The following is a 27055-nucleotide window of genomic DNA, read 5'->3' as shown; positions in this document are numbered from 1 at the left end:
TTATGTTTATTAATAGTTTAAGTTTTTTTAACAGTAACTTTTTAATTTTGGTTGGACATAATGTTTTAGTTTAAAATAGTGTTTTTTATGTATTATTTTTATTCCCTAGTAAAAAGGGCAGAAATTTCATTAACAAGAAACATTGATTTTTTTTTTAAATTTTTATGTTCTTAATCAGGATGTATGTACAAGCAATGTGTTTAAATTTCTAAAATTAAACTCTTGTTAGATATGAGTACATGCCATTCTGTTTGTTTTTAACTTCCCCCACCCCTACCCTTTTTCCCCAGCCTTCAAGATCTCCTACATTCCAGTAGAAAACTCTCTCTACAAGTCCTTAACTTCGTTCACTCATTCCAGGTAACAAAAACTAAGAAATGTAAATGGTAATTATATAGAACTTTATACATGCAAAGCATTTCATGTTTGATTTTGAGTCTCCACAACAGCAAGACATGAAATAAACATTAGTTTATGAATGAGGAAGTTGACTGATTTATACATGATTTCCTTGGGTTGGTCTCCGGGTTGTACAGCTTGACTCTGTTCTGTGCCAGTGCTTCATTCACAGACGTGTGTTGGACTTATGCCACGGGCCACACCCCCTGCAGTGCTGGTTCTTGGGTGCAGTCTCCTTGCACAAATTGCAGTGATTCTCCATTGTTGAAATCAGGTTGTTTGTTGTAAAAACCAGTGCACTAGACCTCTTGTCGTCCCCACAAGGAAACAATACTTAAGATTTTTGTATATGAACTTTTAGAGTAGAATTTTCATTCAGAGTATCTGACCAACATGTTGAAATCAGTAATTGGGGATTTGTATTTAATGCTGCGTACAAAGAGAACCTATTGAAGATTTGAAAATAGGACAGTGATGTTTCTGATGGACTGTTCCTATAAGATTAGTTACTGTCTATAGACTATAGATATAAGATCGTTTCTGAGACTTGTAATAGCCCAAGTGAGAGAGATGTTGATAGCTGAGCACCCTTTTTGTTTTTTATCAAAAAAATATATATATTTTGTTTGGCATGTATCCGTAAAAACAGTTTATTACTTATATATGTTATTATACCAATAATTTATATATATAGTAAAACATACACAGAAATAGAATTTTTGTAAGAGTGTGGTAAGTAGGAGATTTCTAAAATTTTCACATCATACCCTACTTTGCAGTGAGTTCCCCACTTTGAGACGACTGCCTAGGCCACAGTGGTAGCTGTGGTGAATGAATAAAGTAAACTAGTTTGGGATACATGTTGGAGGTGAATGAAATGCGAGGAGGCAGTGTTGAGGCAGGGTGGAATGGGAAGGCTGGGGTGCCTTGACGTGTGTGGCGACACATCGAGAGCGGTCAGTCAGTTGGGTGGATGTTTGAGCTAGAGTTTGGGGGAGAAGTCTGTGCTGCGTACAGGAATCAGGTCCCAGGGGTGGATGGTATGTTTTTCATGTTAGTGTTATGTCAGGATTTTTGGAGATTATGTAGGAGCTAACATTTTTTTTTTCTTTTCATTTTTTTTTTTTAAGTTCATTTACAGATGTATTTTTTTTCACACTGTGGTTCCTCTCAGGTGTAGTCCCTATAGAACTCCCACCACCACGCCACCTGTGCACCATCGCCGTAGTCTCTTGTGTTCTTCCTCCCCTGTTCTGCTCCCTCTCCCTCCTACTCCCCTGCAGAATATCTCCGATTTACCTTTTGCTTTTGTAGAGTTAACATCTTCTTATCCCATTGTCTCATAGCCTATTTCTATTTATTTCTAAGCACTTGTCAGAGATTTACTTGTATTAGTCATTTCTGCAGATGTTATATTACCTGTCATTGTCAGTTTGGGTTTGTTGAGTAGATCTTCGTGTCACATGTAGTAAACATTCCACAAACATTTCTGCATTCCATAAACATTTCTCGGGTAATCAAGGTCTATATTTCTCATTAGCTGTAGCAAATGGTTTGGGAATATGTTGAAAGTAAATTATTACTCTCGTTTCTTGATCTTTCAGGAAGGTGCTTCGACACTGGATATTCACACAGAGGCCAGCTTTTCGAGTTTGCTATCGCAGTCCTCTGCTGATATGGGGGTCCCCCTTCCTGCAAAGAACTTAATATTTAAAGATGGCATTTTATCAGAATGGAGTGGACGCTCACCTTCCTCACTTCTTATTGCCAATCTCCATTTGCAATAATTTGGTTACGCCATGTGTTGCTCACACTTCCGGCCTTTTTCATTTTAACCTTCGCTTTATAGTGCCAGCCACTAAAAAGCACCTGCTGCTGCAGTGCAATTCCTGCTTCACTGATGATGAAGGGTTGGGGAACATGCTTATGCTTTCTGAAGTTTTCCTCATTGCACTTCCTAATGCAACAAAGAGCTTTTTAGCAGCCTGCACTGTATTTTTTTACCTTGAGACAATCTGCATTTCTTTTATAAAACTGAGGATATACTTTATAGGCTTTATGATGACTGTTATGTTTATAAGCAGTCACTATGAATATTGCAGTGGTAATTTTATATGTTAGTTTATCAAACATGAATCTTGTTTAATTTTATATTTTGTTACCTATTCCTTAGGGGATCATGGGAAGAGGTGGAACTCTTCCTCTGAGTGGCTTCCTGGTACTAAAAGTAGCACAACTATAGAACAATAAACATCCAGTGTTGTGAGAGGATATGATAGGGCATTAAGAATTCCTGTGGATGTCTGTAAATTATGTATATCAGTTGAACATTGTGGAAGGTATGTAAATCAGCATAGTTATGTATATCTTAACCTTGATTTATAAGTTCTTAACTTGGAATATGACTATATACATCAACATCTCATGAGAATCTTTGGAAAACATTATATTTTTAAACACTTTATATGTGGACTTCTGTTGTCACTCACTTTGGGCTTTATATTTTCAGAGTCTTTATGGAAAAATAGAATTTATTTTCCATTCTCATAGCTGTGGCTGCTGCACGTTTCATCCTGATTTGTTTTTTGTTTCATAGCTTTACTGATGAATTGTTAGAAATTGAGTTTGATGTCTTCAAACCAAGGATTGTGATTTTAGTTTAGAATTAGATGTTAGCGGCATTAAGACTGTGTCTTCTGATCAAAACATTTTAGTGATAAGCCTACTTAGAAGACATATTCTTAGTCTCAATCTTAAGTTTATTAAGAGTTTCAGAGAAAATGATAAAGAAAATGAATAATTTCAAAATATTTCATGAGTCATTGATTCTTTTAGTATCTCAAATGATAATTAGATTAATTGGAATCACTTTTTAGATTTTTTCAGGTTATCTTCCTTGGGCAGTTTGTGCAGTGTTATAGTTTAGTTTAGTTCTTCTCATAGGCTAATGGTTTGCTAGTTTAAAACTGTAACCAAACTAACTGGTTATACAACTTATATCTAAAATACGTAAAGCATTAGAAAATTTGGGAGTGTTTAACCTAAGCATTTGCTGGTAATTTTGTTACTTGTAGAACTGATATTTGTGTATTTAACACCTGGAAATATATGCCTTTCTGAAAACTGTTAACCATGCATTCAATACCATGGCCTACTTAAAGAATCGAATATTTTGGAACAGGTTATCTGTGGCACAGTCAGTGCTGTATGTCGGATAAATGCAGTAACGTTTAGTTTCCTACTCTGTCTTAGATGAGGTAGAAACCAAGTGTATGTTATAAATGTGTGTCTATAAAAGGAAAAATACATACTAATATTAAAATAATTTCTTACAGCTGTGAATCACTCTTTTATTTTTCCAATGATTGATATTGTACATTCCTAGTGCTGTTAGGTATGTATGTAACTTCTACAGTTTTTCAACCAAAAGTTGTAACTCTTTCATTTGATCAGGGCTCTTTAATCTCAACCTTCTTTTGCTTTCTTTGAATTGACTGTAGTTATTTATTCCTGTATTAACAGTCGAAGCCTACTGTAATGACATGTACACTAATAAAGAATCAAATATTTGTAGTTGTTGGCAGTGAACCCAGTGGTTGGTGAATTTGAAACTTAAAATATGAGAGTGATTTGCTGCTATTCCTTTGAGAGATAATGGAGAAAGAAATAGAAGCTAAAAATGATCATGAATTAAAAAAAAAGGGCTGAAAAAACATACAGTCAACTCTGATTTCTCCTGTGAATGAGGAAAGATTCTGATTCCTAGCTGCTCTCATACTTTTGAGGGGGAATCTGCTTTCTTAGAGCTGTTAGTGAACTGCAAGCTCCTGCTGTGCTTGTGCTTTATGAATTTGGCTTTTGTTTCCTTCATACACTAATCCATGTAAAGAGCTTGCTCTTAAATCTTACAGGTGTTGACCCAGTTCATCAAAAGGTAAATTTAAAATGTAGACTTTATTATCTGCCAAAGAAGATTTATGAAAGATTTTATCCAGTTTATTTTGGATATTTTAAGGTATTTTCATTTGGCTTTGGGCCACTTCTCATTCCCCCTTCTCCCCTTAATGTAGTTTAAACCATGGCAAACATTCTTTGGAAGCCAAGAGAAAAAATACAAAAAGCACATAGAATTTAATACAATACGACTTAACTTCTCAAGTGGGTCTAAAGAAATGCAACTTCGTGTCATTAAAAATACGATCATCTGATTTCCTTGATTTTGTTCTTTTAAAATATGTAGTCAGATGTTTTGTATTTCTTTTTTTGGGGTAACAGGGCTTTTTCAAGTCGATGTTTTCAGTTTTCTCTGCCATTCATGGTTCTCTTTTATGTTCAGTGTTTCAAAGACAGTTTGTATTTAAAGATTTTAAAGTACCAAAACTGTAACCAGTGCAGTGGTTTCTGGTATAATGTTCATATTATACAATGAAATGTATAACTGTTGTCAATTTGATTATTGACACATATAATATGTTTACAAATAAACTGGTATTGATCAAGTTACTGCTAAAATGTGTATAATGTGTAAGTCCCTTTCTTAATTTAAATGCAGCCATGGTTTCAGTGCTGTGGCTTACCAATACTTTTTTTCCATAGCTTTTTTGTTTCATCATAATTTCAGATTTACAGAAAAGTTGTGAAGATGGTCCAGAGATATTTCCTGTACCCTCCCCCTAGCTTCTCATGTTAACACCTTATGTAAGCCACGGTACATCTGTCAGAAGTCACTTGTTAATGTTGGTGCACTGCTGGTTACTAAACTCAGACTTTTTTGGTTTTCATTCTTTTTCAACTAATGTTCTTTTTCTGGTCCAGAACCTAGTCCAGGTTCCCACGTTGTATTTATTTAATCATTGATGCTTCCTTATTCTCCTCCCACTTGTGACGGCTTCTTATCTTTCACGACTTTGACACTATGAAGAGTGCCGATTATAGTTTTGTGGGATGGATTTGTCTGTTTCCTCAAGATGAGAATTGAGGCTAGGATTTATCAGGAGGAATAGCACAGAGGTGTGTGTGCCCTTCACTATCTCATGGTGGAATGCCTGATACCACGAGGCATCACTGGTGATGTTCCTTCTATGGTGAAGGTGGTGTCTGCTAGGTTTTTCCACTGTGAAGTTACTATTTTTTCTACTTTCACTCTGGAAGTGAATCATTAAGTCAAACCCACATTCAAGGGAAGGGAGGCAGTGTGTGTAATTTTTTTTTTTTTTTTTTTTGGAAAAGACTATCCTTCTGGGTCTCCCCAGTGGCACAGCGGGTTGAGTGCAGTGCTCTAACGCTGTCCACAGCCTCCGCAGCATGGGTTTAATTCCTGGCTGGCCAGGGAGAAGCCCACATGGTGTGGCAGACCTCTCCTGTCTCGCCCGCGGCTCCCCTCAGCCGTGTTTTAGGTCGTTCTGCCTGTTCTGCTCCCCGCTCTGTCTCTGGTGAATTCTCTCACCCTCCTACGCCTCTGGCCTATATCCCAGTTCTTGTGTAAATAAATCGTTAAAAAAATATATCCTTCTGTCTGTCTGATCATTCATATTTGTTTGGGATCATGGCTATTTTATACTTTGGGTTAAAATTCAATAATTTTATTTTGTGCAGATTGTTTAAAGTTTGGCTGTTGGAAGCTCTTTAGACTTGTCTGAGTCCTTTTTTTGTTTGTTTGTTTTTTAAAGACTGCTTACAAACTTTATCTGGACACTAGCCCCAGAAATAGCTATTTCATCATGGAGCCCCAAGTTTCTTTTTGGAGAACAGTACATAGAAACCAAGTAGAAACCTCTGAAACATATTCTAGTTTTGACTTATTTATAACTTCTTGATCTTAGAATGAGAAGCCTGGTTCCTATTATCTTCTCTTTATTTATTTAACTCTGTATGCTTAAGAAGTGGTTTTGGAAGAGTTAAGTTGTACTCCTGTGAAAAACAAAATGACCAGCTAGCATAGGTTTTGTTCTTCTTAGTTTTGTTTTGTTTTTGTCTTTAACCTTATAGTATCTTCTCAAAACACCATTTCCCTAAGTAGCCTCATCCAGCTTCTTTTCCCCACTCCTTTCATTGAGGTTATGTCATACATTTGTAAAACAGATTGATTTGTCATGTTCTGTATTCTGTCTGGGGTCTCAACACCTCAGTTGATTTCTTCATACAGTAAAATTCACTCTGTGAGCTTTGACAATGTAGTTGTGGTCACCATCTCGGTACCATGCACAGCAGTCCGTCCAGATTCAGCTTGTACTTGGGGTACTCCCACCGCATCCTGGCAACAACTTACTTGTTTCCATTCCTATAATTTGAGTTTTTCCAGAATGTCATTAAAGTGGTAGAATTGTATGATCTGTAGCCTTTTGAATCCAAGATCTTTTTCATACCCAAATGCATTTTTTTTTTTTTATTTATTTATTTGTTTGTTCATTTGTTTTGTTTATACATGCACTGGGCACAGTCAGAAGCGCGGGAGGGTGAGAGAATTCACCAGAGCCAGAGCGGGAGCAGAACAGGCAGAAGGACCTACACTGCTGAGGGGAGCAGCGGGTGGCAGGAGAGGTTGCGCACCATGTGGGACCCTCCTCCGTGGCCGGGGAGCAGCCGGGAATGAACCGGCGCCGCAGAGGCTGCGGGCAGCTTCGCAACCCAGCGCTCTACCGCTGCGCCACCGGGAGGCCCTGCATTTTTTTTAATAGAGGCATGTCTTATTTATTTGTTTGTTTGTTTGTATGTTTGTTTGTTTGTATTTATACATGCACTGGGTACAGTCAGAAGTGCGGGAGGGTGAGAGAATTCACCAGAGCCAGAGCGGAGAGCAGAGCAGGCAGAAGGACCAAAGTACACTGCTGAGGGGAGCAGCGGGCGGCAGGAGAGGTCTGCGCGCCATGTGGGACCCTCCTCCGATGGCCGGGGAGCAGCCAGGGATTGAACTGGCGCCGCAGAGGCTGCGGGCAGCTTTGCAACCCAGCGCTCAACCGCTGCGCCACCGGGGAGGCCCCAAATGCATTTTAAATTCAGTCATGTTGCATGAATCAATAGCTCATTTCTATTGCTAAGTAGTATTTTGTTGTATGGATGTATCAAGGTTTATCATTTATGAATATGAGGAATTCATTTTGCTTGGGTAAAATATGAGTGGAAGTTGCCGAGTCATTTGTTAAATGTATATATATTTTTAAAAGATTATTTACGCATAGAAGAACTGTGGTGTAGGCCAGAGGTCGGGGATGAGAGGATTCACCAGAGACAGAGTGGGGAGCAGAACAGGTGAATCTACTGAAATACACTGCTGAAGGAGGCAGCAGGTGAGCCAGGAGAGGTCTGCTGCACCATATGTGGGTCAGCTCCCTAACCGGGGATAGATTCAGGCCCTGCAGTGGTGATAGCATGATAGCGCCCAGACAAGCCCTATGCCACCAGGAAGGCCCCTGTTAAGTGTATATTTATAAGGAATCACCAAACTGTTCCATAGTCACTGTGCCATTTTGCATATTCGCCCTAACAATGCTGCAGGCATATCTCACTGTGGTGGAAATACTCATTTCCCGAATAAAAAGTGATGTTCAGCACCTTTTCATAGGCTTCTATTTTCCACCCATGTATCTTCTTTGGTGAAATTTCTGTTCAAATCTGTTGTCCATATTTAAAGTATTGAGTTTTATTGTTGAGTTTTAAGAGTTTGGTATTCTGAATGCAAGATCTCTGTCAGGTAGGTTTTGCAAATTTTTTCTCCCTCTCGTTTATCTTTTCATTCTTAGTATTTAAGAAGTTTATCATAGAAGCTATTTTATTAGTCTTTTTTCTTTTCTTTATGGATTGTGTGTTTTCTAAAATCTCATCTCTAAAACCAAGGTCATGAAGATTTTTTTCTGTTTTCTCCCGAAAGTGTTATAGTTTCATGTTTGGTATAAGATACATGTCAAGATTTATTTTTGCATGTGAAATCCAGTTGATACAGAACCATTTCGTGAAAAAAAAAAAAACATTCTTCATTGATGTACCATTACACCATTATCAGACATCAGTTGATGACTCTATAGAGACAAAGTACAATGGTGGGTGCCTGGGGGTGGAAATAGGGAGTGTTTGCAAATGGGCATGAATTCTCTCTTTTGAGTGATAGAAATATTCTAAATTGGATTGTGGTAACAGTTAATTTTACAAAAACTCACCACATTGTACATTTAAAAACCAGTGAATTTTATCAGATGTAAATAACAAAGCTTTTTTAAAAATGACATGTCATTTGCATAGGTTTCTGGGCTTTCTGCACTATTCATTGATCAATCTGTCTGTTTTCAATACCACACCAAAATTGATAGAGTGAGTCCTCCAATTTATATGCCTTTCCATATAAAATTTATAATCAGCTTGTTGACTTTTATATACAAACTTTAATGGTTTTAATCAAAATACTCCATAGATAAACTGCGAATTGACATCCTAAAAAATCTCCATTTTTTAATAATTTCTTTGATTTTTTTATCACTGTTTTGTAGGGTTCAGCATACATAGTCTTTATACATTTTGTTAGATTTCTATTTAAGTACTTTTGTGTGCTATTGGAAAATTTAAATCTCAAATTGAAATTGTTCATTTTCTACTTGGGTTTGCTAAACTCACTTATTAGTGAATTTTTTGTAGCGTCTTTGAGACTTTCTAAATAGATTTTCCTATTGTCTGTGATTAAAGACAAACACTTTCCAATATGCATAGTTTCTTTTTCTTGTCCCTTTTCACTAAGACTAGCAGTGCTTATTGAATAGGAGTTGTGAGAGTGGCATATCTTACCCCCTTAGGGAGAAAGCATTTATTTCTACTATCAAGTATATTAGCTGTAGATTATTTAATGATGTTTAAATTAAAGAAGTTCCCTCCTATTTCTACTTCGCTGAATTATTTTTTATCATGAAAGAATGTTAGGTTTTTGTCAAATGCATTCACTATACCCAGTGAGTGAGTTTGTTATTTTGATACGGTGAATTACACTGAATAATTCATTAATCTTCAATCAACCTTGCATCCCTGGTATGAATTCCACTCGGTCTTGATTATCTTTTTTAAATATTGTTAGGTTTGATTTGCTAGTATTGAGACTTTTTATGTCGGGGATATTGATCTATAGTTTTCTTTTTATAACTTAGTCTGGTTTTGGCATTACGGCGAGTTTTGCTTTATAAGATGAATTAGGAAATGTTCCTGTCCTATTTTCTAGAAGAGATTATCAAGTATAGGAATTGTGTCTTCCTTAAATGTTTGTGGAGTTGCTAGTAAAGTCATCTGGGCCTAAAGTTTTCTTTTTTTAGAAGGCTTTGGGCTATGCTTTCAGACTAGCTGTTCTTGAGCAACTTTGAATAGTTTGTGACTATTTCATCTAAATTATATTAGTGGGCATTTATTATTCATAGTGTTATCTTACTGTCCTCTTGTTCTCTGGGGTTGAAGTGAGGTAAATTCCAAGAGAAAATGACAGAATTGTCCAGAACCGTAGCTGACTTCTAAGGACCTCATGGAGCTGATACTGAAGTGGAGGTAAGTGCATGAGGTTTACTGCAGATTAACGCCTGTGAAGGAAACTGGGGGTGCAGGATGTATAGTGGGGCCTGTCAGCTGACAATGGGGGCCGGTGAGCTGCTAGCATCGTCCTTATTGGAGTAGCCCCATCCTACCGGGATGGGACATTAGGAGGCAAGCAAGGAAGCCAGTGCGGCCGTGGGTGGAGCGGATGGAGACGAGGCAGGTTGGCCGCTTGCATGCACGTGGCGTTTGGCTTGGCTGGAGTGACCACTTTGTGCTCTATTGAACATTCTTGCTCAGTCATTGGCGGGGGCTGCCACAAGAAGCCAGGATCCCACCTGGAAAGCTGAGGCCTACCTTGACGGAAATAACAACTGGACATGCCCTTGAGCCACTCTCCTTGGATCTGAGGGGCACATCTCTGTGTGCACCATGACTACCCCCCAAAAGACAAGCCAGCCTAGACAAATGGGCAAAATGGATGAATAGACATTTCATAGAAAAAATAATAATGGCCAACAAAAATAAAGCCTATTAATAATTCTACCTGAAACTATGCTGCGGCAGCATTTCCCACCCAACACACTGGCAGAAATAAAAATGATACTATCCAGCTGTCGAGAAGTCTAGGGCAGCATGGTTCATACACTTGGTTGGAAGGTAAATTATTACAGCTGTTTTGGGAGAGAGAAATTTGTCAATATCCTTTTGCACTTAAAATACACTCATCTTCGATACAACACTGACACCGAATAATTGTAAGAGGCTCATTCTTAGGTCCAAATCAAGTGTAGGATTTTTCTTCTCAGTGTGTGAGAAAAAGGACAAAGCATCTTTGAATGTCAAATCTGCTTTAAGATGTTTTGTGAGAAAAAAACGATACAATGAAGAGTCTTCAGCTGCCCAGCAGGTATCTACGGAATCCCAGGCAGGCTTGTCAAGTAGGAAATTTTCTGTGGGCCGCGCTGCTGTCCTTGAACGACACTCTTGTAAATCCAGAATACCAAAGGGCACAGTTGCACAATCCAACTTTCAAATTTATCTCAAGTGTTTTTATTGCTGGTGTTTAAAGAATCTTTGTCTAGTGACCGGAGTGTTGATAGGAGGACTCGGGCACAGCCTGGGCTTGAGAGTCCCAGCTCAGCGGCCAGGTGCTGAGGCCTGTGGGGCTTGAGTAACTGCGGCTTCCTGCGCGGGCCTCTCTCTTCCAGAAGGGGGCAGTATTTCACTGCTTCATCCTTCTCTTAAAGCCTTTCCAACTTGTTTGGACAGCACAGAATTTCTTTCTTAAAAAGAATAAGCAGAATTTGTGTCTATTTGCCCCTCTTCAGAGCCATCAGCTGCCTCTCCCACCCTGTCCTGTTCACCCGGTGCTTGAGTTTTCTTAGAAAACTGCTTTGAGAACATCAGGAGTGACTCTATAGGTTGATTCCCAATACATTTGGGGGGCAAGGGTCTTGTGTTGGCAGTGACTGTGCAGGATCACTCAGAAACGTTCTGAGAAAACCACCTGAATGTATTGGGGTGCAGTGACTGAGGTAGGCTCCCCAACCCACAGCTCATTTTTCCTTCCCACCTTTGTTCTAGGAAGCCCCTCTCCCCACACAGACACATGCCACAGGAACATCTCCTGAATCTGAGAGAGCAGATTTGCTGTTGAAGTCACCCAGCTTGTGACTTTGCTCTGACTGCCCGACAAAGCGAAGATCTTCACCCTCCCCGCACCATCTCCCTTTGCAGTCCAGCTGCAGCCACCCCCACTCTGCCTTGTCACACCATCGAGTACAGCAGGTGTCGTACTTCTCACATTGTCTATCCTCCCCCTTAGAATGGAAGCTCCATGAGGCCAGGAATTTTTCTCTTTTGTTCACCATGGCATCTCCAGCTTCTAGAACCATATGTGGGAAATAGAAGGGACCCAATAAATATAAAATGATTTGGAAAAGATCTCAGTTTCTGATTTATTCCTGCTCCTCCAGACAGTAAGATAATGTCATTTATCTATTTATTTGTTTATTTATGAGATTGGTGGAAGCAAAAGCGACAATCCCAACTCCCTGTCACTCAAAATGGACCACTTGGTAGATCAGGGCCCTGATATACCAGGAGCCATTACCCTTGTTTATTGGTGGAGTTGACAGGTGGTCAAGGTCTGACCCCTTCTTGCATTGCTGCTCAGTGTTGATGGCTCAAGCTTCAAAATGTGATCAGAAAAGGAAATTCAGAGGCTGGTTCTTTACTGGTGGACCCAGCTTCTTTATTCCATGGCTACTGCAGAACTGGACGATGGGCATGATAAAGGACCTTATTCGTGTGTTGTGGTGCTTGTCAAAACTAACAAGTGGGTCCATCTCCCTGGTCCCAACTAAGGAGCATAAGCCAAGAGTCAGGATGCAGTTGGCCTGGCGCTATGAAGAGGCTGCACCCCCCAAAAAACCCACTTTATAAGAACAACAAAACAGCATCTGGGAGCTGCTGACTCCAGACAGATTAATAACTTTAGAGAAAGTAAGCACTGAGACTTGTGACCTTGCTTAAATTCCCAGTTCCAGAAGAGCACACTCTACGTGAAGTAACGTTTTACAACCCTCTCTGTTTTCCTCAATACACAGGCCACATAGGACAGACACATTAACCAGACCCCTGCCCAGACTGTCTGTGAAATATCCTCAGAATGTTTCTTGGAACTTCCTTTGTGGCTCCACCAGTGTGGGGGCCATTAAGGCTGCCCCAGGCTCCCATCTCGCCTCATCTGGCCCACGGCTGGCTCTGCCTCCCACCACCCTAAAGTTTGACCCTGCCACATGCCTCGCTTTGGCCAGTGAGCTTGAGGAGAGCCGTCTCTGGCCATTTCTGGGGAGAAGGAGACACCATTTGCTCACTTCTCTCTGTCCCTGTCACGGATGACGATGCAACTGACAGAGGACCTCTGCGGGCCCCCAGGCGGGGGCGCTGTGCAGCCTCCTTGTGATGGAGGGTGGAACACAGCAGGAGCAAGGGAGCTTTGGGCAAGTTTGTCATCAGGGCATCCCCTGCCTCCTGCGACAGGCTCAGCATGTGGCCTTAGGCAAAGTACTTAACTCTTTTGTCAGTTTCTCCTCTTGGCAAGTGAAGATCCTGATAGCTCTGGGTTGTTGTCAGGATGAAGTGGGATGATACATTGAGTGTACCTGGCGTGCAACAGGTGGCCAAATATTAGCTCTGACTACATGTGGACTGTACTGATAGAAAGAACGCGTCTGTATGGACGCATCCTTTCGTGTAATTGTATGGGTGTCAGTGTTTATGTGTTAATGTCTGTCCCCAGCCTGAGTCATGCTTAACGCTAATAAGGATGTGGGTGAGGTTAGGGTGTGGGGGGACACCCCCTCTCCTCTCAATTGCTTTGCTAAGGTAGCTATTTGATGAAGGTGGATGTACCCCAGTGTGGCACGGAAGAGACAGTCAGAGCCCCAGACCACCCCTGCATTCCAATGGCTAGGTTGTCCTACCCTCACCTTCCAGGACTGGGCTTTCTGCAGCTGTTGCCATGGAAACTTACTGGAGATATATCCATCTGGAATTCTTTTATCTCTAAGGAGAAGAAACCAAGCCTGGCTAAATTAAGCAGCAAAGGGATTTAAGAAAAAAATGTTGCAAAGCGCAGGGAACCTCCAGGAAGAGCAGATCCAAGCTTGAAGGTCAGAGTCTGGGACCCCCCACCAAATCATAACTTGCTTCAGACCTGGTCTAGGTGAAGCATCGCAGCTGACATGGACACTTCGTCCGGCCCCACTAGTGGTTCTGCAGAACCACTGCCTTGATCACCTCTGCCGCTAACAGGCCGCGCCTGCCTCTGCCACCATCTTCACCAAGTGGCGTCAGCTTATGTGGTCCTTTGTCTGTCACCAGCTTCGTGAGAGGGGGTACTCCTTCACATGGAGGGGATTTCCACCCTCCCTCTTCCTTTTCCTCTCTCCCTTCCTTCCAAACTCCTTATCTCACGCTTAAAGGTCTTACTGTGTGAGGGGCCAGATCTGGCCATTGGGATCCTGCCACCTGCAGATTCCTCTCCCTGAAGGTGCTGGGAACACCCTGCAGCACGGGACCTCTCATCCCTGTGCCTTTGCACATGCTGTTAGACGCCCCAGCTTCTCTTTGCCAGGCGCCCATGTGCCCAGCCCAGCAGGAACTCTCCTTCTGGGGTCTCCTTTAAGATGTTGCCTGCTTCTGTCTCATCTTGAAACGACAATGGTCATCATGGCCCGTTCCCATTTTTGCTTATTTTGTAACAACAGTAGGGTGGGCTTCTGAGAGTGAAACGATGGGACACAAATATCCATACCCGTTTTAAACAAGGAGAAGACGTCCGTCACATGCTGGCACGCTGTGTTTCAGAGCACAGGCTGAGCAGAGCATTCACTGTCCTCCCGGTGACCCCTCAATGGCCGACATGGGGAAAACCATGGAAAATATTGCTCAGATGCTCAGCTCATGTTTAAACGATCAGCACTCAGAAGCGAAGGGTGTTTGGTGTTGCAGTTCTGGACCCAAATTCGAGTCACACCACGATTCAGCAGAAAGCAACCAAGCAGACTCTACCAACTCACATTTTTTCACACTTCCTTTGTCCCTCAACCCCATAAATACAGCCCAAAGCCGCATTCTCAGGGAGACTGCCAGAGAGTCTTGTCTCCAGGCTCCTACCAGGTGACCTTCCTTTAAACCATTTCTTTTCTCAAAAACTGGGTCTGTGGCTATTGGCTTCTGTGCCTTTGGGCAGCGGGCCCACCCTAGGCTCACTCTCCCCACCAGGCCACCTTTCCTCACCTTCCACAGGAAAATACAATTTTCTTAAAGCCAGTGCTCTCTGGACATCCCGAATTGCCTAAGTTTGGCCATAAAAGAAAACAGGATACATAGAACAATCTAATTCTCGGTAAATGCTTGTTGTTTGTCACTTTGGTAGGAATACAGTAATATTCCATGAGCAAAGCAGATTCCTTTTGATCTTTTTAAGAAAAGCCTTATTCTATATGTCTATTTTCAGATGCCAAAGAAAATTACCCATTACCTAATTGCTTATATAAATAAGACTTTAAAAATATGAGAAAATAATGAGAACATTGTGGATATGCATATTCAAAATGTTCTGAAACCTAAAATTACATCTATTCTCTAGTACGCATTAACAACCTCAGTCACTCAACCAATCAGTCTGGTTGCCAATCAATCATTTAGCTTCTCTTAAGTAGGAGGCATTTTTAAAAGGGGGTGTTAGTGGTTATGGATAAGGAATAATTACATTTTTGCTTTTTGGCAGCCTCCTCCTGCTGCTTCACCCCCACTCTCACATACCCTCTCCCCCCATGAACCTGAGGCCCGAGAGAGATGCACTAAAGTCAGCATCTGGGTGGGAGCTAGGCTTGAAGTCATTGCTCCCACAGATTCCAGAAGAGGCCTTTCTGGTCCTCCAAGCTAATGTGGTGGCGCCCACCTGGTCAGTTTTACATGCTCCTCAGTTTCCCCCATGATCCAGGGTCCTGTTCATTGCTTTTAGGTTTGTTTATGGTGTTCCCTCTGGTGATAGTCTCTTCCATACTTCATCCTTGCCCTTCCTAGCACCCTCCCTCTGCTCCCCCTCTCCCTCCCTTCATCCTGCATGTAACAAGTACATGTGTAGGTCTGGTTCGATATGTAGATTGTACCAGCATTGTTCTTTTAAAAAAAAAAAATGGGGGGCGGGGGGCGGGGAGGGGAGGGATTGGGGTCAAAATAAGGGGGTTGCAATTGTATGGGGAATATAAAAATAAAATTTATTTAATAAAAAAGATTTATTTATGCATACAAGAACTGGGGTATAGGCCATAGGTAAGGGGGTTGGGGGGTGAGAGGATTTACCAGAGACAGAGTGGGGAGCAGAACAGGCAGACTGACCAAAGTACACTGCTGAAGGGAGCAGCAGGCGAGACAGGAGTGGCCTGCCGTGCCACATGGGTATTTCGAACCTGTGCTGCAGAGGCTGCGGATAGCTTCACAGTGCTGTGCTTAACCCCTTGCACCACCAGGGAGGCCCACCTATGTGGTTCTTTAGGTAAAATATTGTTCTTTTGCTCATCTTGTTCTGCAAGGTTCTGGTGGCTTTGTTTCTGCTCCTCCTCAGGGTATTTGGACTGGGAAGCTTCAGTCCAAACCATTTGGGGCCCCAGGTCACAGACTATGTCTATGGCTGCACTGATGGGCGAAACATGGGCCGGAGCTGGCCCTCTGAGAGGAGTATGCAAGGTGGCCTGGGGGTGAGGTGCATTTTTATTTCCCTGCTCCTAAAGTTTGTGCCTTTGCTCCATGCTTGTGATATCTCCAGCAGTTTTGGCCAAGCATCATTTTGTCTCTCCTTCCTTCTCTCCCCTCCTCCCTGCATTCACAGAGTCCCCACTAAATTCTAAATTCTCTGGTGATGAGAGTTAAAGCTTCTGTTCATCACGGAGCCCCAGTCTCCATCTTTGTACTTGGCACATGGTGATAGCGGACGATGACTGAGTTAGTTCCTTCCTGTGCCTTAGTGCCCCTTCCTAGACTCATTATGTAGCTTGAATGGCATCGGGTATGTGCTGACTTAGGTGAGGATGCCAATGTGGAAAAAAAACAACTTCTGCCATGATTCAATTCACCATCAAACTTAAAGATTCTTTGGGAAGTAGTAATAATGTAGGCTAGACAGACATTGATTTATAAATGATGCGCACCTGAAGCTGATGCAGTGTTATAATGCTGGAAAAACAACAGCCCTAACTAGTACTTGTAGATGCACACTATGCACCTGGCACTGTTTAAGCCTGACTTATTTTTATTTTAATTTTTAGGGTTACATTTTTCTCTTCCATGTATGCACATGCTTCTCTCACTGTCCACCAAACCACCTGTGCCCATATCCGATCTGCCTCCTTCCCCCATCCACTCCTCTTCCCTCATAGTCCCTCTGTTAACCATTTACATTATGTCACTGGGCTCAAGAATTAGTCCTCCTATATTTTGCCTGTGTATGTTTTTTGATTATTTATATTCCATAAATGATTGTAACCATCTTATATCTGTCTTTCACTTTTTGACTTATTTCACTTAACATATTAACCTCAAGGTCCATGCATTTTGTCCCAAATGCCATTGCTTCAACTTTTTTCAGAGCTGTGTAGTACTCCATTGAGTATATATTACACAATTTCTTTACTCATTCATCTGTTGAAGGGCACTTGTGTTGGTTCTATGACTTGGCAATTGTGGACAGTGCTGCAATTTATATAGGCATAGGTAAATCTTTTTGTATTAGAGCTTTCATATTATCTGGAAAAATACCTAATAGAGATATTGCTGGATCATACAGAATTTCCATTTTTATTTTCTTAAGGCATTGCCATACTGTTTTGCTCAGGGGTAGCACCAACTCATCTTCCCACCGATAGTGGATGATACTTCCTTTTTGTCAACATTTATTGATTCCATTCTTTTTCATATGAGCCATTCTCACAGTGGTGAGGTAGTACCTCAATGTGGAAGCCTGACTAGCTTTTTGAGAGCCGAAAGCAGGGAGCATGGCACCAAGGCCTTTGTCATAGCTGTATGGCTGCTCTAGAAGTTGGCAGGGGGTGTGCCCTCTGGAAATTCGTGACAGCCGGCAGGCCTGTGGTATGAGGGGAGCATGCACATTGGGGATTCCCATGCAAGATTATGGCATGAACTTGTGGTCATGAAGAGTTGTCCAAAAGAACAGGGCCCCCCGCCCTTCCATGCTTTCCAGAAACCCATGAGTGAAACAAAGAAAACTGGATGTTTCTTGACCTAAGTCTAAGAATCCACAACTGTTTTATCTGTCTGCCTCTGCAGGTTTATGGAATTCTTATGCAATCAAGGACAGACTGAGATTATATAACATTTTGCATCATCAAGTACAAAAAATATTTTGACTAAAATATACAAGTTACTTTTTTTTTTTTTTTAAAGATGGCTAGTGTGTAAGAGAGTCTCTCATCCTCAAATTCCTGACCTTGGAAGGCTAGTGTGTTTGTGTTGGTAAGTAGAACAGTGTCATTGAAATTGCTAGAGAAAAGTAGGCTCCCAGGGCCTCCCTGGGAGCGCAGCGGTTGAGCGCTGGGTTGCAAACCTGCCCGCGGCCTCTGCAGCACCGGTTCGATCCCGGCTGCTCCCCGGCCACCGGAGGAGGGTCCCACATGGCGCGCAGACCTCTCCTGCCGCCCGCTGCTCCCCTCAGCAGTGTACTTCGGTCCTTCTGCCTGCTCTGCTCCCCGCTCTGGCTCTGGTGAATTCTCTCACCCTCCCGCGCTTCTGACTGTACCCAGTGCATGTATAAACAAAACAAACAAATAAATAAATAAATAAAACATGCCTCTATTAAAAAAATAAAATAAAATAAGATCTGGCATATATTTACAAAAAAAAAAAGAAAAGAAAAGTAGGCTCCCAGCTGTCAGTGACACTTGGGGACCATGTACCGGGGACAGGTGTTCTTTCCACACTCAGCAGCTGCAGTGCGCTGAAGTCCCCTCTGTTCTGATCCCTGCTCGTATTTGTCCATCCGTGGCTCCTCTGCTTCCATAGTTATCTAGGGCTTATCTGGACACACATGAGTGAACAACAGTTACATTCCCTCCAGCCTGCCCCTGTCCGGGTGACTAAGTCTGGTGGAATTTATCTGTGCAACTTGCGGTCATGCCCTCCAAAGGAGGCGTGTGTCTCACTCTCCCTCTTTTCTTCTTCCTGCTGGCTGGAATGGCACTTTTCATGTGAGCTAGCCTGGGCCGGGTGGCTCCGGTGGCAGGAACCTGGGTCCCTGGTACCTGTATGCCAGCTCTGGATTGTTCTTTTCTAGAGAGTTATATACAACAGAGAAAGAAAATAAAGCTTTTGGGCGCCTCCCCAGTGGTGCAGCGGTTGAGCGCTGCGCTGTGAAGCTGTCTGCAGCCTCTGCAGTGTGGGTTCGATTCCCGGCAGGCCAGGGAGATTCCCACATGGAGCAGCAGACCTCTCCTGTCTCGTCTGCTGCTCCCCTCAGCAGTGTCTTTGGTCCGTCTGCCTGTTCTGCTCCCTGCTCTGTCTCTGGTAAATTCTCTCACCCTCCTGCGCCTCTGGCCTGCACCCCAGTTCTTGTATAAATAAATAAATCTTAAAAAAAAAGAAAATGAAAATAAAGCTTTTGGTTGGTTTTAGGCTGATGTTCTTTTGGGTTCCTGTTCCAGCAGCTGAACACAGGTTCTTGCTGATATACATGCCCAGACCTGGTGCTGGGGAGTGAGAGGCCTGGAGATGGGGTGAAGGGTGGGGTAGGCAAAGAGAGTCACCCTTGACCCCTCTTGCACAGAAAGGGGGACAACGGCTTCCTGTTGCCAAGCAAAGTCCACAGCAGCCTGTGTGAGCATACCCTGTCCCAACAACCACCCCCCTCAATAAATTACTGACAAAAACATTGTTTCAACCTGATTAATTTATTGAGTGTTTTCTTTGTGAATATCTCTTGGTCCCCTCAAAGATCAGGCAAGGCCAGGGAAAGGACATACCACATACAACCTTGAGAAATAAAGTCGTTTCAGAGCCAGGCGATTTGTTTCATTTTCCTGGAATTAAAGACAATTCCTTCTCCAAGAAGCTTATCTTTCTGGTTTCATATCTTCCCTTTGCAAAGATGGAGCTTACAGTGGCTTTTGCTTTCACAGATCTACTCAACAAATACATGTTCACAACCAGCTGAGGCTCAGACCTTCAGGAGACTGAGCAACATGAGCCTGATCAGTACCCACCCTTAGCTTCAAGGACTTCACCATCTTTTTTTAATCGTTGTGGTAACATTGGTTTCATTGGTTTAGATGTATCTTACCACACCCACCAAAGCATCAATTATCCCCCACCGCTGTCCATTGGGCCCCTGCCATTCTGTTCCCACACCCCTCCTTGCTCTTCTGGTCACCTCAGTTCTGCAGTCAGATTTCCAAGGTTTGTTTTGTTTGCTTCTGTCTGTTCCTTTGCTTTGTTTCTTATTGTTCCACACTTGAGAGAAATTCTCCAGTGTTTGTGTTTCTACTTCTGACCTTTGCACTTACTACAATTCCCTCTAGTTCCATCCATGTTGTCACAAATGGCAAGATTTCGTCTCTTAGTTGGGTAATATTCCATTGTGTCTATATACCACATCCTCTTTATCCACTCATTTGTCATTGGGCATTTATGTCATTTTCATAACTTGGCTATTGTAAAGAGTGCTGCAGTGAACATAAAAGTGCAAATATTCCTTCGAATGGATGCTTTTGCACTCTTAAAAAAACTTTATTTTGCACAGGCCAGAGGTGTGGGGGGTGAGAGGATTCACCAGAGACAGAGCGGGGAACAAAACAGAACAGGTGGAGGGCCTCCCTGGTGGCGCAGCGGTTGAGCGCGGGGTTGCCAAGCTGCCCGCAGCCTTGCAGCGCCGGTTCGATCCCCGGCTGCTCCCCGGCCACCGGAGGAGGGTCCCACAGGCGCGCAGACCTCTCCTGCCGCCCGCTGCTCCCCTCAGCAGTGTACTTCGGTCCTTCTGCCTGCTCTGCTCCCCGCTCTGGCTCTGGTGGATTCTCTCACCCTCCCGCGCTTCTGACTGTACCCAGTGCTTGTATAAATAAATAAATAAATAAATCTTTAAAAAAAAAAACAGAACAGGTGGATTGATTGAAATACACTGCTGAGCGGAGCAGCCAGCGAGACAGGAGAGGTCTGCTGCGCCATGTGGGTCAGCTCCCTGGCCTGGGATCGAACTCGTGCTTCAGTGGCTGTGGATAGCTTCAAAGTGCTGATGCTTAACCCCTTGCACCACCAGGGAGGCCCCTGTTTTTGCATTCTTCAGGTAGATAAATTAATTAGGTTGAAACAATATTTTTGTCAGGAAGCATGGTCTGCTTTTTATCTTTATTCTCTTTCATGTTTCCTGACATTTTATATAAAGCAATGAGGATTCTCTGAGGTCACATTGCTTTCCTTCAGAGCCCATCTCTCATCCCTCTGAAATGTAAACATCTATGCTAGATGGATATCTTGGTGTGGGGAGGGTAACCGAGACGGTGTACGTCTTATAACACAACTTGTGTAGGAGATAAGAAAATGAATACATTCTGCCCGTTATTAATCATGTCTGCTGTACCTAACAATAAACTATTTTTTTAAACCTTTTCTTTTTAGGATTAAGTCATCTGTTTTGTATACTTAATACAAGTAGAGATATTTATAATTGGTTGCCTCAAGCTGCAATGGTTTTCAACAAATTTAAATGATATAGAAGTGTTTTTGCACAGTTTCTAAGTTTAAATATACAGCCAAATGTCCCTCATCTGCAGAACAAAAAAAAAGTCCTGCTGAGTATTTGTTTGCCTAGATTCTTTCTCAGGAACTGTGAGAAAGAAAACAAAAAATCTGATGTTTGTGGTTCAACTACAGAAGGGACTGACCACAGAGAATAGGCAGCCCACAAAAAACAAAGTCAGGTGTTCAGTGTTCTCTAAAGACTCGTTTTTTTTTTTCTCATCAACATAGAGAAGCAAAACCTGTATGAATTCTGGTTGTCATGGTGATCATCTTGCCAATTCATTCAAATTGAAAACATACGGGCGCAGAAGCAATGGTTCACCCACGATTTAAGGACTGTGGGTTCTCTGAGGTTGTGGAGTCATGAACTTCTGTTCAGGTGAGACAAGTCTTGTTTCTGGCCCCAGCTCCTTCGTCGATGAAGTATGTTACAGTAAGCCTCTGTGTGTTTTTTTTTTGTGTGTGTGTGTTTGTGTGTGTGTGTGTGTGTGTGTGTGTGTGTGTGTGTGAGAGAGAGAGAGAGAGAGAGAGAGAGAGAGAGAGAGGGAGGTAAAAACACATACCTCCTTTAGTTATTTCAAGGATTAAATGTGACAGCATAGATACTCAAAGTGCCTAACATTGTGCAAAGCATATAGTAAGTGCTCAATAATTGTTGGTGACTATTATTTGGGATTTGAGGAGATCTTAATCTTGGAGGTAAGTGGGAATACATGATTCCCTTGCCAGGACATTTCAAGGGCAGAAGTGTTACCCTTTGTGTTATAGATGTCTAGTCTTCTTGAACTGAAAGATCAGGTCCTAGTGAGTTGCAGTGCTTGGAGTGTGGGTGATTTTTGGCAGCAAGAGAAGTGGGTAGGTTTTGGGGCTGCACTGGTGGGCAGAGAAGTGGAGTGGAAGCTGAAAGTTTGGGTGCTGTGAGAGAGGGGCAACTGGCATGGGTAGTCTTAGGATGGGTGCGAGGTTATCTTCTTGATCAATTTAAATAAGGTTAAGAGAAGATCATAATATTTTGAAAGAATTGCACACTTGTTTATTGCTCTTTAAAATGATTTGTTCTAACATATGTTGGCGAGGGTGCGGAGACCAAGGATCCCTTGTGCATTGTTGATGGGAATGTAAATTGGTGTTGCCTCTCTGGAAAACGTAAGGAGATTCCTTAAAAAAAAACTTAAACTAAGGATACCATATGATCCAGCAATACCACTCTTAGGCATTTATCCAAAGAATACAAAAGAAGCTATTAGAAATGATATCTGCACTGCTGTGTTCATAGGGACATTAGTCACCATAGCCAAGACATGGCAACAACCTAAATGCCCATCCATGGTTGACTGGATGAAGAAGTTGTGGTCTATATACACAATGGAATACTACTCAGCTATTAGAGTTGTTACTTTCGTGACAACATGGATGGAAGTTGAGGTGATTATGCTAGTGGAAATAAAGTTAGAAAGTGAAAGACAATAACTGGATGGTTTCTCTCATATGTGGAATATAGATACCCGATGCAAACGAACTAACAGTCACAGCAAAAATAACTCATAGACTCTGAAAATACGATGGTTACCAGCGGGGAAGGGGAAGGGGGAGGGGGTGGGGAGACAGGCAGAGGCTCCATATGATGGTGCAGTGGCAGTAAATCCTTGGTGAGGGTGCAGTGAGGCATAAATGCATGGAGCCGTGATGCTGTTCTCCCCAAATTTACATAATATTGTAAACCAATAAACTTTTATTAAATAAAAAACAAAAAATGATGACTTGGTTCAGGTGAAATATCTAAATACATTCCAAAGAAAAACCATTATTGTCAGTGAATTAGAGTTTTCTTTTGAGTTGTGATCAGAATGAGGAGTGGAGACAACAGTCTGTAAAAGACACCAGCTGGACCTCCGCCCTTCGCTCCATACCCCCACTTCTTCCCCTTGTGTTTCTATAAAAGCTCTGTTGTCCTTTCCACTAAATCTAAAAAAAGACCCGGGATCACTCAACAGCCTGTTAACATCATCTCTGCTGTGTAGTCACCTACCCAGAGGTCCCCTTTCACTAAAAAAAACAAAAAACAAAAAACATGAAGATAGTGTCTGCTTTTGCATCACCACCATTTCTCTCTAGGGGTTAAACAGAAATCGAGTTTTGAGACCCAGTGTGTCCAATAGGGCGGGAACAGCTCACAGCTCAGGCAGAACCTCTGGCCGCTGGCGGCCTCTGGCGGGAGGTCCACAGTTGAATAGCTTGAAACCTCTGTAAGTGATTACCCTCCCTCAAATATAACCCTCTAGATTAGTTTACACCAAATGAGATCGTGCAATCCATGCCAAAGGTTAAAAAAAAAAGATGAATTAAATTAAGTTTTCAGGAATCAGAACAAAACGTGTTTCTAATGAGAAGTTACAGAGAAGGTGCCTAAAAGGACCCAGGCTAGTCATTCGGTCTATAATTTTCCCAACCGGAAATCATCGCTCCAGTTGGACTGTATTGATAGGCTAGCCCTCAACCTTTTCCTCTGTCATGAGATTGGAAACCCAAATACTGTGAGCTCGTGTGTGTGTGTGTGTGTGTGTGTGTGTGTGTGTGTGTGTGTGTGAGTGCGCATGCATGTGCTTACTAACATCTGAAACAAACCTTTCCAGCACTCCAGGAGACTCTTGTGCTCCCTCCTCCTACTGTTCTGACCTCTGTCAACTTACTCCTGTGTATCTTCCCATACAGGGAACCAAGCAGTTTCTCCTCTTTTGCACCTGGCTTCTTTTGTTCATTAATAGGCCTGTTAGACTGATCTGTCTCGTTGCCTGCAGTCACTTTATTTTTAATGGCATTTACCTTCAGCTGTAGTTTTAGGTTCGCAACAAAACTGACAACAAAGCATAGAGATTCCCCGCCCCCACCCATGCCTAGCCTCCCCTGTTCTCCACATCCCTCCAAAGTGACATGTCTATTGCCATCGATGAAGCTACACTGACTTGGCATAATTACCCAAAGTTCATGGTTCACATTAGGGTTTACCTTTGGTATCGTACATTCTGTGGGTTTGGACAAATGTAGAATGACCTGCAGCCACCATTACAGTATTGTACAGGGTAGTTTTGCTGCCCTGACAATTCTCTGTGCTCGGTGAAGTCACTTCTCCCTCTACCCAATCCCTGACAACCACTGATTTTTACTGTCTGCATAGTTTTGCTTTTTCCAGAATGCCATATAGTTACAATCATACAGTTCTTTCAAATTGGCCTATTTTACTTGTAATGTGCATTTAAATCTTTTCCTTATCCCTTGGTGACTTTAAGTTCATTTCTTTTTAGCGTTGAATAACACTATCTGAGTGGACCAGACTGTCTTTATCCATTTAGCTACTGAAGGGCATCTTGGTATCTTGGTTGCTTTCAAGTTTTGGTGATCACGAATAACTTCACTGCTGTAAACATCTACGTGCTGGTGTTTGTGGGGACGTAAGTACTTGTGTCTTTGGGTAAATACCAAGGAACGCAATTGCATAATGTGTTTTTTTATTTCTGTGCAGCACTCAGTTGCATGAATATGCCACATTTAGTTATTTTATTGTTGATGGATACTTAGGATGTTTCCAATTTTTGCACATTATGAATATACTGCTATAAATAATTGCACCTGACCTTAGAATTTATCTCTGTTGAAGATGCTAAGGTATTATTTTTTTTTCTAGTGATGATTTGCTGGGTGGTAGAACCCTTGCAAAATCATCAGTGAATTTCTATAATCACAAAATACTCCCCCGGAGGCAATATGTACATGTACATACAAACATATTCCTAATGTGGTAAGGAAGAAATCCTCATGACCATGACTGCCCTCGTTTCTGTAACAGATCACATGGGGATGCCTGCCATTTATAACCACCTTCTTCCACTATCCATTCTGTATTCTCTTTGCCCTCAGCAAGCACCCAGCAGGTCATGACTCTACCTGATGGGTGACCCAAATCTTCATTCCAAAAGAGTCTGGGCCCTCACCAGTCTGACCTGAATTAGATTGTTAGAGCTGTCCATCCACTTAATCATGGGATATGGTAAGACTGAGACCACCTAAGAGACTTCTTCTTACCTCCTCTGTGGGACAGGAGTCCAGCTTCTTCTTGGCAATCAAAGAGATCAATCACCTTAACCAGCTCAATTCAGGGGAGCCCAAAGTGGTGATAGTCTTAACTTGTAGGTCACTGAATCTTGTGGTCAGGGCGTCCCTCCCTTTGGAACTAGAACCTCTTGGCCACCAGGTCACATGACCAGAAAGCAGTGTGATAGTGGGTTACTATGGGTAATCATGAGGGTTGTCACTTCCATTTCTATCCCCTAATTCCTGTACCCGTGAATCCTGGCTGTGGGAGAAACAGCACCATATGTTGGAAGCTGATTCAGAGCAAATGCATCCTCTCGAGGAGACTTGCCCCAGCCCTGCGTGGCTGTATCACCTTGCTAGAGCTGCAGCTTAGTCCTCCAAGAGTGATTCCACCGTGCCATCAAGCCAGTTCTTCAGATGATTGTAAGACCTGTGGGTCCCACGACCATGGGCCTATTGCCACACTTCATCTGCTGCGAGGTGGGTTCCTTGCTCAGAAGCAGTGTGGTGGGGGTTCCATGCTGGAGGATGTGGCCTTCCTTAAGTCCACAGAGCGTAGTTTTAGCAGAAGCATTGTGTGCAGAGGAGGCAAATCTATCCAGAGTAAGTGTCTATTTCAGCAAGAACAAAATGCTCTCCCTTCCATGATGAGAATGATGCAGTGCAATCAGCTTGCCAGAAGGTAGCTGGCTGATGACCTGGGCATGATGCCGTAATGGCACTCGGCACTGGCCTGTGCTGTGGGCACCCTGGTCCCTGAGCAATGGCTGTAGTCAGGTCAGCCTTGGTGATTGGAAGTCCATGTTGCTGAGTGTGTGTGTGTGTGAAACTGGCAAAGGGGCAGAGGATTATAGAGTCAGAAAACAGAATGAGGAAGTTGTTTTAGGAACTCTCAGAAATTGCTGGATTTCTAAAAATCCAGATTATTTTTTTTTTACAGAAAACAATAATGAAGAGAGTTATTAAATCTAAGCTTCGGTTCTTCCTCCACAAAATGGGGATAATTTTATTACTTAACTCATAGAGTTGAGAATAAAAATAATGTGCCTGAAAAACACTCAGAACCGTTCCTGGCATGTGGGAAGGCTCCTTAAATGTTGGCTGGCTCACTTTTCCCTCCGTGTGGTTGTTTTCATAGAGATGGGTGATATTTTCCTTATTTGTTATAGTTTGAGTGAAATAGAATGTACTTACGGAAAAGCTCACAAAAGGAATTTGTGAATTTCACTAAGGGGACCCACCCTTGGAACTGGCCTCCAGCTCCTAGAGAACACCCCAGCACCCGAGGGCCCTTCTGCTCTTCCAGCCTCTACCCTCCCATCATTGCTCTCAGTTCTAACAGCACAGATTCGTGTTACCTAGTTTCATGCTTCAATCATTTATCACGTTCTTCTTCATGCATCTGGCTTCTTTCATAAAGCTCTTTGAGTGTGAGTTCCAGCCCTACTCACTCCTTCCCTTCTCTCCTTATTTATTGGAAGGGCATAGAGGCCAGTAGAGAGGAAAATATATGAAGGGTGTTTAATGGGATTTTATTTTTTTAAAGATTTATTTATGCATGCATACAAGAGCTGGGGTACCAGCCAGAGGTGTGAGGGTGGGGGGATTAAGAGGATTCACCAGAGACAGAGTGGGGAGAAGAACAGGCAGATTTACACAGTTCTGAGGGGAGCAGCAGTGAGATAGGAGAGGTCTGCTGCACCATGTGGGTAGCTCCCTTGCTGGGGAGTGAACTCATGCAGCAGTG

The 27055-nt window shown here is 42.5% G+C and overlaps 1 protein-coding gene across 1 annotated transcript in view; it reads left to right on the top strand.

The window, feature by feature from the left end:
* FAM91A1 (family with sequence similarity 91 member A1) overlaps positions 1 to 4396 on the top strand; it is a 36832-nt gene extending 32436 nt beyond the window's left edge. Inside the window, exons 23-24 of the mRNA XM_037502004.2 lie at positions 291 to 360; positions 2004 to 4396. Of these exons, the coding sequence (XP_037357901.1) occupies positions 291 to 360; positions 2004 to 2186 (253 nt within the window). The 3' untranslated portion in view covers positions 2187 to 4396. The remainder of the gene's footprint in view (positions 1 to 290; positions 361 to 2003) is intronic.
* The last annotated feature ends 22659 nt before the right edge of the window (positions 4397 to 27055 follow it).

The sequence above is a fragment of the Talpa occidentalis genome, unplaced genomic scaffold (genome assembly GCF_014898055.3).
Source record: "Talpa occidentalis isolate TD23 unplaced genomic scaffold, MPIMG_talOcc4v2.1, whole genome shotgun sequence".
NCBI classification, from domain to species: domain Eukaryota; kingdom Metazoa; phylum Chordata; class Mammalia; order Eulipotyphla; family Talpidae; genus Talpa; species Talpa occidentalis.
The sequence above is the reverse complement of the archived record's forward strand: the minus strand, read 5'-3'. Positions and strand labels throughout refer to the sequence as shown.